Source organism: Hypomesus nipponensis, chromosome 25, assembly GCF_054491055.1.
Source record: "Hypomesus nipponensis isolate SF chromosome 25, ASM5449105v1, whole genome shotgun sequence".
NCBI classification, from domain to species: domain Eukaryota; kingdom Metazoa; phylum Chordata; class Actinopteri; order Osmeriformes; family Osmeridae; genus Hypomesus; species Hypomesus nipponensis.
In genome coordinates this window covers 572,501-582,896 of record NC_140385.1, presented here as the reverse complement: position 1 = coordinate 582,896, position 10,396 = coordinate 572,501, and the positions used below count along the sequence as shown (strand labels likewise).

Here is a 10,396-nt window from a genome sequence, read left to right as displayed (position 1 = left end):
TTTGGAAAACCAGAGAAGCGACAACTTCCCCGATAATCACCCACTTCTCACCACAAAGCGCTATCGGATGGGGAGAGGGCCTCCGGTGATGTTGTGGAGGGTTTGCGACTGTTGCTAGGTAAGAGTGATAGTTCCCACCACCCAGACACCCTACACTCTGATTGGCTTGCGAAGTGCCACCGTCAACCAATAAAATCTTAATGCGTTGGAAATGAGACATTTACAATTTAACATCATACTTCCTTTATTGTTGCAGAAACATGCATATCGTTATGTAAATAAAATGCTCTAGCTATCGAGACTGCAATTTTAGCAGGTACTCTCCGCTTCGACAAACTCGTTTGCGCTACTGTCTATGCGACGGTAGGCAAGCGATGCGGGGATTAGGGGCGGAGTATTGGTAACGTTACCGGGTGGCAATGGCGGACGGTCTGGCGGAGGGCACTGGAGAGAGAGCTCGAGACAGTGGAACGATGGAATCATTGTTGTCACCCAGCTTGTAGCCAACGACGCAACCGGCGAGTCTCGCACACCGGGACCAACAAGACCATGAGGGTAGGAAGAACGCTGGTATTTTATTTATCTGATACACGGTCAGACCATAATCTCCGCAGCCTAGCAACCACCTCTTTAATTTATAGATCACAGCACCGGACGTTACCCTCGCTCCACCGCGAGGCGGTTCTAGGCATTCTCCATTGCAGTGTGATAACAAACCGTCGGTTCCGTTACCTGGTGTCGGGCACCGTTCTGCATCTCAATCTGATATTAAATATCGAATTATTCTACTAAATACTATTGTAGCTCAGCACGTACCACATCCCTGTGTGTGAGTATGTATGTGTGTGTGTGAGAGTAAGGGTTTGTGAGTGTGTGTGTAAGAGAGTTTCCAGTGAACTGATTCATGTGAGATTATTACACGGGATTAGATTGGTTTATAAAATACTAGTGACACGTGTGTGTGTGGCTGAGACAGAGAGAGACTGAAAGAGAAATGTGTCTTCGTTTGAGTGGAGTGTGGTTGTCAGTGTGTAAGCAGTGTGTGTGCATGTGTGTGATGCTAACAATGTCCTCCATTGTGTGTCTCCAGATTGCCGGTCCTGGGACGATGGGTTCCCTCTCTGCTTGACCCGCTCTGACCAGGACGGTGTGTGTGTGTGTGTGACAGCGTCACGGTGTGTGTGTGTGTGCAGCGGGGTTCATGGAGTACCACAGTGGTAGCCTGCCCCTGCTTGGGAGACCCCGTTACTGCCCCGGCAGTGCCACCGGAGGCTACCTGTGTGAGACTGGACACTGCTGCGGAGAGACTGGGTGCTGCACCTACTACTATGAGCTGTGGTGTAGGTGGCTCACTTCTACTAGAAGCTCTGGTTTAAGGCATGTGTGTGTGTGTGTTTATACATGTGTGTGTGTGTATATATATGTGTGTGTGTGTTGTGCAGGGTTCTGGCTGCTGTGGACGGTACTGATCCTGTTCAGCTGCTGCTGTGCGTATCGTCACCGTCGGGCCAAGCTGAGGGGCCAGCAGGAGCACAGAGACACCAGCCTGCTGGCCTGCCACGGCCCCGCCCTCTACTCCTCCTCCATGCTGGACCTCAGTACGTCCCTGTGTGTGTGTGTGTGCTGTATCTCGTGTGTGTGTATACTGTATCTTATGTGTGTGTGTGTGTATACTGTATCTTATGTGTGTGTGTGTGTATACTGTATCTTATGTGTGTGTGTGTGTGTGTGTATACTGTATCTTATGTGTGTGTGTGTGTGTGTGTGTATACTGTATCTTATGTGTGTGTGTGTGTGTGTGTATACTGTATCTTATGTGTGTGTGTGCCATATCTCGTGTGTGTGCTGTATCTCGTGTGTGTGTGTGTGTGTGTGTGTGCAGGTTTCCTGGCCTCTCTGAAGCTGCCCACCTATGAGGAGGTGGCAGCCCAGCCCAGCACCCCCCCGCCTCCCTACAGCGCCGTGTTTGCTGCCCAGGGGGGCGCTGCACGCTTCCCCCAGCCCCCGCGCCACCCTGGCCCCCACCCTGGCCCCCACCCTGGCCCCAGCGATGGCCCCTCCTCCTTCAGCTCTGACAACAGGTGCGGCCTCTGTTTTCCACAGCTGGAGGTTCTAGAAGGTTGACAGTAAACTCTGTGGATTCTAGAAGGTTCTAGAAAGTTGACAGTAATGTGTTTGTGTTCCACAGCTCCAGCTGCTCCTGCGACTCCTGCTGCCCCTCCTCCCCCTGTAGCTCCTCCCTCTCCGCCCCTGTCACCTACGAGACGGACACAAGCCACGCCTCCACTCCCAGCGATGCCACTCCCCTGCCGCTTGAAGCTGTCATGGAGACCGCCATCACAGTGACCACTGAGATGGACCCGGACGCCAACAGCAGCATGACTTTTGCCGAGGTAACTGTTGCTACAGTGGCCGGTGATGTTGACCTGCCAAGGGATGCTATTCAGGATGCAACCATGGTAACTGTCACCATAACAGAGGTTACCATGACGGATGCTGTGGCTGTGATGACCAGTGCGCCTGAACAGACTATGGCTGCACACCCAAGCATGGCTGCCTCCCCCCCCCCCTCCTCCATGCAGGGCCCCCTCCACTCCCCCACCTCCTGCCCTAGCAACCCTGCCCCCCCCGACCAAGCAGCCCCCACCTTCGCCACTGTGTCTCCGCTGACTCTCTCACCTGACCCCACCCCAGCCTCAACCCCAGCCTCAACCCCAGCCTCAACCCCAGCCTCAACCCCAGCCCCAGTCCCAGCCCCAGCCCCATCCCCAGCCTCAGCTTTAGCCCCAGTCCCAGCCCCAACCCCAGCCTCAGCCCCATCCCTTGCCTCAGCTTTAGCCCCAGCCCCAGCCTCAGCCCCAGCCTCAGCCCCATCCCTTGCCTCAGCTTTAGCCCCAGTCCCAGCCCCAGCCTCAGCCCCATCCCTTGCCTCAGCTTTAGCCCCAGCCCCAGCCTCAGCCCCATCCCTTGCCTCAGCTTTAGCCCCAGCCCCAGTCCCAGCTCCAGCCTCAACCCCAGCCTCAACCCCAGCCCCTGCCCCCTCTTTGTTGACCCCCCTGGTGTCCCTGACAGAAGCCCCCCCCCTCCCCCCGGGCTTCAGTCTCCCCCCCCAAGCAGACTCTGTTCTCCCCCTGCGTGGACGTGTACGAGGCCGCCCCCCCCACCTGGGAGGGGGAGGAAGGGGAGGAGGGGGAGGAGGGGGAGGAGGACGTGGGGGCAGATGAGAGCCAGTACCGCCACAGACGACTGACCGGAGACTCCGGCATTGAGGTGTGTCGCTGTCAGGTGCAGAGGGAGGAGGAGGAGGGGGAGGAGGAGGAGGAGGAGGAGGAGGAGGAGGAGGAGGAGGAGGAGGAGGAGGAGGAGGGGGAGGGGGGAGGCAGGAGAGGGGGAGGAAGAGGAGGAGAAGGTGATGGAGGAGAGAGTGAGGTCATTCAGGTACATGACAGTGTTGACTGTCTAATCGCTAGGGGTCAGGGGTCAGGGGCAGGGCTAACCCTCTGTAGCCCCACCCCTACCACACCAGTGGGTGAGGAGGGTGCTGTGGTGGTTGTTGTGGAGACCGTGTGACTGACAGGTGGACTGGTCCTCTTGTAAGAGTTCAGGGTGAGCTGGTGCCAGGGAGGGCAGCTGTGTGTGAGCTGCACGTCTCCTGGGGAACGATGAACACACAGAGGAGCCCCATCTGTCTCGTGTGTGTGTGTGAGAGAGTGAGAGAGTGAGAGAGTGAGAGATGAGAGAGTGAGAGAGTGAGAGAGTGAGAGAGTGAGAGAGTGAGATACACAACCAGCTAAACAAAGAGTCTAAACACATTAACACAGAACAAAAGATGTGAAAATGCCAAATTCTCTCTTAATGCCCCCGCCCTCGCCCCCCTCCCCCTAACAACAACAGCTGCTGTGTGACATCATCTGCTCATCTCTCCTACTGAAACCTCACACACACCAGCCAGCTTCTACACACACACACACACACACACACACACACACACACTGAGATGAGCAAGCAAGACTGTAGATTTAAGTGGTGTGTGTATATGTGTGTGTGAGGGCTCCTTTAAACTAGGTCCTATGGCAGGTTAACTGCATAACTAACCCAGCTAGCTCTGGCCAAGCACAAGTTCTAGAACAGCAGGAGAAGTTATACACTGCTTGAGAAGTCTTGCAGGTCTAGATGGCTCCAGGGTTCTAGAGTTCTGAAGGGGTTCTAGAATTCTGAAGGGGGTTCCAGAGTTCTGAAGGGAGTGAGAGGGTATAGAGTTCTGAAGAGAACAGGTTGTTTATGAGATGACTGCCCAGCAGGTGCTGTAACTCACACACCTCTGTCAGATGAATGTGTGTGTGTGAGTAATATACATGGATGTACATGAACATGTGTAGTCATGAGTGTTCCAAACCTTTAGATATTGTTGGAATACAGATATTGTACTGGTGATGTTTATAAGTCAGGCCCATGTGGAGGTGTACTTAGTGGGACTGATTGCAGAGTGTAGTACATTAGAGAGCAGGGGCTAGGGAGCAGGGTGTAGGGGCTAGGGAGCAGGGTGTAGGGGATAGGGTGTAGGGGCTAGGGAGCAGGGTGTAGGGGCTAGGGAGCAGGATGTAGGGGCTAGGGAGCAGGGTGTAGGGGCTAGGGAGCAGGGTGTAGGGGCTAGGGAGCAGGCTGTAGGGGCTAGGGAGCAGGGTGTAGGGTGTAGGGGCTAGGGAGCAGGGTGTAGGGGCTAGGGAGCAGGCTGTAGGGGCTAGGGAGCAGTGTGTAGGGGCTAGGGAGTAGACTGTAGGGGCTAGGGAGCAGGATGTAGGGGCTAGGGAGCAGGATGTAGGGACTAGGGAGCAGGGTGTAGGGGCTAGGGAGCAGGGTGTAGGGGCTAGGGAGCAGGCTGTAGGGGCTAGGGAGCAGGGTGTAGGGGCTAGGGTGTAGGGGCTAGGGAGCAGGGTGTAGGGGCTAGGGTGTAGGGGCTAGGGAGCAGGGTGTAGGGGCTAGGGTGTAGGGCCTAGGGAGCAGGGTGTAGGGGCTAGGGTGTAGGGCCTAGGGAGCAGGGTGTAGGGGCTAGGGTGTAGGGCCTAAGGAGCAGGGTGTAGGGCCTAGGGAGCAGGGTGTAGGGCCTAGGGAGCAGGGTGTAGGGGCTAGGGAGCAGGGTGTAGGGCCTAGGGAGCAGGGTGTAGGGGCCACCTTCCCATCATGCTCTCTGCTCCCTGGACAGAAACTACACTTTCCATCATGCTCTTTGCTCTCTGGACAGAATCTACACTTTCCACCATGCTCTCTGGTTATTGGACAGAATCTACACTTCCCACCATGCGCTCTGGTTTTTGGATATAAACTACACTTCCCATCATGCTCTCTGCTCCCTGAACAGAGCCAAAAGAACTGCTGCTGTTACCATGACAGCCGCTGTGGACGTGGTCTGATCGTTCTGCTTGACTAGAACTAATGTGAGGCTGTGTGCCATTTCTACTCAACCACTGTTAGTAATATACATATATATAAAAAAATATATATAAAGATAATTATATGACAATACTGTTACTATGGAAACTGTTAATAATATGTTTGAAACTGTCCTACTAACTGCGTTCCCTTTTGTTTGTGTGTGTGTGTGTGAGTGTGTGTGAGAAAGTGTGTGTGACCCCTATTACTCCCTCTTACTGTGCCTCTATAGATTTCTATTGATCCCCCTTCCTTTCATCTCCACTCTTCTCCTTTACCCTCCTCCCCTCTCCCCTCCTCCCCTCTACCCTACTCTCCTCTACCCTCCCCTCATCTCCCCTCTACCCTACTCTCCTCTCCTCTACCCTCCTCTAGCCTCCCCTCATCTCCACTCCTCCCCTCTACTCTCCTCTACCCTCCTCTCATCTCCCCTCCTCTACCCTTCCCTCATCTCCACTTCCCCCCTCTACCTCCTCACCTCTACCCTCCTCTCCCCTCATCTCCTCTTATCTCCTCTACTCTCCTCTAAACTGCTCCTCTCCTCCCCTCTCTCATCCCTCCCTGTGTCTCTCCGTCTTGTCCTTAGCCAGTGTCTAAGTTTCTCTCCGTCTGTCTGAAAATAAACACTATCCAATCTACTACTCTGGTCTCTACTGTTCTGGTCTGTCTGTAGGTCCTCTACCAATTTACTACTCCTCTGCTTTCCATAAGCGTTGGCTGCCGAACTGTGAACTGTAAAGTCAATTTTACGCCATAAAAAAAACTGTTATATAAATATTTTATTACGATAAAATAGTTTTTAATCTGATTAACGAGTTGGAATTTGTGTATATGGACCAATGATCACCCTACGTCACACGACTGTCAACCAGGCTCAACTGCACATGTCGGTTGCAAAAGACGAACTTCTCCCGGGTATAATACACTTGGAGTGTCGATCAAGTCATCAAATATCTCTTGCATGGGATTGCAGGGCTTGATATTAACGTTTTGAGGCACTTGTCCTTTAGAAAAGTACATTTACGTTTCACTTGTCCACAAAAGGAGTGACGTGCGGTGAGGCTCGTGGCTGGGGAGGGACTGACTCTTTCAAAGTCAGATTTACAAATATATGAATTCAACAGAGCAGCATCAATTCACCATTCGACTGGCATTCACATTGACTAATGGTTATGTTTCATATACCATAGCACCATTCTTTACACACATATTTGGCCAAAGAAAAGTGTTAAATTTATAGAAGCTCAGAAAGAGCGCATTTGCTCCGCATCCTCCGTGTTCTTAACTTGTAACTCGTTTTATATAACTTTGTTATCTTCTTTCCCGTCGTTTGAGCAAATCTTTTAGCTCCGGGCATCGATCTTCCATGATTTTTCACAGTCCAGTTTTGAGAAATGTTAATCTTATATATATGCAAGATTATAAAAATGCGAGATTATATATAGGCTATGTAATCTTATCAGTAAGGGCAAAAAAAACAAAACGAAAGGGTGCACTTTTCACATTTGACTTTTTTAGCGAGCAACAACCAAGCCCCCACCCCTCGGCTTGAGGCAACGGTCCCGGTTGCCTCAAACACAAACACTGCCACAAACACAGGAAGTGGCAGTGTTTGTGTTTGTGTCGGAACAGGAAGTGTTTGTGTTTGTGTCGGAACAGGAAGTGGCAGTGTTTGTGTTTATTTTTCAGAATAATATAATAATATTTTCAGACGGTGTTCTCAGCTACATTCAGGATAATAACCCTGTTTTCTGAATGTTTGATTCAATGCGTTTGCTACCTGTGTTCCAGGATAATTTGACAGTGATTACCCTTGGGCAAAAATAGCGCGTTCTATTGTCCACCTCAGTAGAGTCAAGAAAAGTCAGCCTCATCGCTCATATTACGAGATAGCACTAGCAACAGGTGGCTCCTCTGACGAGCAATACCTCCTTAAAAAAAAAGCTGTTGATAGAAGGCATCTTACTTTGTATAAGAGCTCGACTGACTCAAAATTCTAGTCAGAATATGAGTCTGATAACTGTCCGTTGGGCTGTGACTATGGGGCGTGTTTCAACCGAACCCGTAAAACAAATGCCTCTTCTCTCAATTGGATAGACCTACAACCAATCAGAGCAACGTAATATGATGTTTGTTGAAAACAAATTCAACCCAAGCGCTCTTTGGTGACGTGGTTGATTACGTTACTGTTGATCATCTTATAAAGCCCGCCCTGACAATTTCATTGGTCTGAACAGCTCCTGTTCTGTTATAGTTTTTCCGCAACCGAGCTACTCCAGACCTAACTTCCCGAACAATTGTTTTGTGGGCGGAGCTATGTTGGGCTGGCAGCCACGCTATAAAACAGCTGCTCCTCTCACTTCATTCTCCTTTTTTTGCTTTCGCTTAACTTACCCGCTACCGCTAGGAGTGCGTCGATCCATTCTTTTCTGCGCTGTCTGTCTAGCTAGGCTACGTTTTTTTCTTCATTTTTTCAGCCTTTATGTTAAACCCACCCTCCCTTACCATTGTACCAATCGTCAAGGGTAACTATGTCTTCTGGTAGAAAATATTCACACAATTTAATTGGTCAATTTGTTGCGCTTAAACAGTGAGTATGTAAACACTGGACAGTTGACTTGCTCATTGTAATTTATTTTAGTGCACGTTACCCGAGATGTCGTCGGGGCCCCCTGGTGGCTGGGGCGCATCCTGAATGTTTACAAACAAATAATTGGTCTATTTTACCACTGCTAGTCTCCGCTTCAAAACACTGCAAGCATGATGTCATTAAAAACCATAGAGTTATATATTAATAGACACAGCTAGATTTTTCTTCCAAGATGGCGTCCCCATTCATTTCTATGAAAAGTGCTCAGTGGCGCAGTGAGGCAAGCGAGACCGTGGAGAGGTGCTAGTTTACCCATTTCGGATTGGTTTCAAACTAAACAAAAGTAAAGAATCACACAAAAATTATTGGGGGAGATAGTTTTAGAAATGTTGACTGGAGTTTATAGAATAAAAACGACCGAACGAGTCGGGTAGAAAATCAGAAATGCAATTCCTCCTACATCCACTGGGGCCGTTGCCTTAAGCTGAGGGGTGGGGGTCTGTTAAAAACCCAGTGTGTGTGCGCACGCTCAGCAGGGAGGTTATGGCCTAAGTGGAGCGAGCGTGCGGCGCCAGGTCTGTCAAAATATCGTGTTCGTCTGTATAATTAACAAACACAAACACCACTCAGTTTGTGTTTGTAGGTATGATGGATTTACCTACGAAATTTTGAGACTTCACCTGTTTCTGTTTCAAAATCAATTATGTGCTGACCTAGCTAGATAGTAGCTTGCAACGGTCACATTTGCCATCAAAATAAGAGCAGCATCTGAAACGTACCACGAGAATTCAGTGGACCAACCACCTTCAGGTTCAGGTTTAACAGGTTGTTGTTTTAAATATTAGTAATTAGTGAAAACCAAGGCTAACAACATCTATGAATTAAGCGCCCCTTAACTACCCCCCACATTTTGCCTGTAAAAGCTCAAATTTCGTGGCTAGTTTTCCCTTTGGCGAGATCCTGGCACTCTGTGCTCTGATGTGTGTGTGAGACAGACAGGCTACTGGTAAAATCAGGTGTATCTTTATTGAAATGCAGGTTATACAGACAAGTCATTGACCGTACCAACAACATTGAAGGAAGATATTTAAGAGGAAGTAGTTGAGCTCTAGCTCAGCCCCCCCCCTACTCGGGGAATGACTGTGAGAGTGTATCTGATTGGCTGCAGCACTACCCCCAGCTTCCCCTGCAGGTCTGGCAGAGAGACCCCGGGGACAGGGCTAAAGCTGAACCTCTGCAGCAGATTGGCCAGGAAGAGGAAGAGCTCCATCCTGGCCAGGGATTCACCCACGCAGACTCGAGGCCCCGCCCCAAATGGCAGGAAACAGGAAGGCACGGAGCGCTGGCCCTGGTTGTCAAGGAAACGCTCTGGGGACGAAATGGGAAATGTCAGAGACAGAAGAGGAGGTGTGAGTGAGTGAGTGAGTGAGTGCGTGAGTGAGTGAGTGAGTGAGTGAGTGAGTGAGTGAGTGAGTGAGTGCGTGAGTGAGTGCGTGAGTGAGTGAGTGAGTGCGTGAGTGCGTGTGTGAGTGAGTGTGTGAGTGAGTGTGTGAGTGTGTGTCACCTGGTCTGAAGTGCTCTGGCTGGTCCCAGAGGTGGGGGTCGTGGTGAATAGCCCACAAATTCACCAGCACACGCGTGTCCTTCCTGATGGAGTAGCCCCCCAGACTGGAGGAGTACAACAAGTTACCTGGTGTGGGTTACCTGGTGTGTGTTAGGGTGGTGTGTGTGTTATCTGGTGTGTGTTAGGGTGGTGTGTGATGGTTGTGTGTGTGTGTGTGTGAGGGTGGTATGTGTGTGTGTGTTACCTGGTATGGCAGGTGGCTGAGCGGTTAGGGAATCGGGCTCAATTCTTGGCCCTGCCAAATGACACTGTGTCCTTGGGCAAGGCACTTCACCCTACTTGCCTCGGGGTAATGTCCCTGTACTTACTGTAAGTCGCTCTGGATAAGAGCGTCTGCTAAATGACTAAATGTAAATGTAATGTAAATGTGTGTGTGAGGGTGGTGTGTGTGTTACCTGGTGTGTGTGTTACCTGGTGTGTGTTACCTGGTGTGTGTGAGGCTGATGTGTGTGTTACCTGGTGTGTGTGAGGGTGATGTGTGTGTTACCTGGTGTGTGTGTTACCTGGTGTGTGTGAGGGTGGTGTGTGTGTGTTACCTGGTGTGTGTGTTACCTGGTGTGTGTGTTGCCTGGTGTGTGTGAGGGTGGTGTGTGTGTTACCTGGTGTGTGTGTTACCTGGTGTGTGTGAGGGTGATGTGTGTGTTACCTGGTGTATGTGAGGGTGGTGTGTGTGTTACCTGGTGTGTGTGTTACCTGGTGTGTGTGAGGGTGGTGTGTGTGTTACCTGGTGTGTGTTACCTGGTGTGTGTGTT

The 10,396-nt window shown here is 50.8% G+C and overlaps 2 protein-coding genes across 2 annotated transcripts in view; one reads left to right on the top strand and one right to left on the bottom strand.

The window, feature by feature from the left end:
* Positions 1-405: 405 nt before the first annotated feature.
* Positions 406-4,517, top strand: LOC146221545 (uncharacterized). The gene is made up of 6 exons (XM_084692039.1): positions 406-555; positions 1,091-1,340; positions 1,443-1,598; positions 1,883-2,081; positions 2,189-2,579; positions 3,073-4,517. The coding sequence occupies exons 2-6, from the start codon at positions 1,202-1,204 to the stop codon at positions 3,568-3,570; spliced, it is 1,383 nt and encodes a 460-aa protein (XP_084548165.1). The 5' UTR covers positions 406-555; positions 1,091-1,201; the 3' UTR covers positions 3,571-4,517.
* Positions 4,518-9,039: 4,522 nt separating this feature from the next.
* cyp17a2 (cytochrome P450, family 17, subfamily A, polypeptide 2) overlaps positions 9,040-10,396 on the bottom strand; it is a 5,845-nt gene continuing 4,488 nt past the window's right edge. The window contains exons 8-9 of the mRNA XM_084691349.1: positions 9,585-9,688; positions 9,040-9,388 (exon numbers count right to left, since the gene is read on the bottom strand). Of these exons, the coding sequence (XP_084547475.1) occupies positions 9,129-9,388; positions 9,585-9,688 (364 nt within the window). The 3' untranslated portion in view covers positions 9,040-9,128. The remainder of the gene's footprint in view (positions 9,389-9,584; positions 9,689-10,396) is intronic.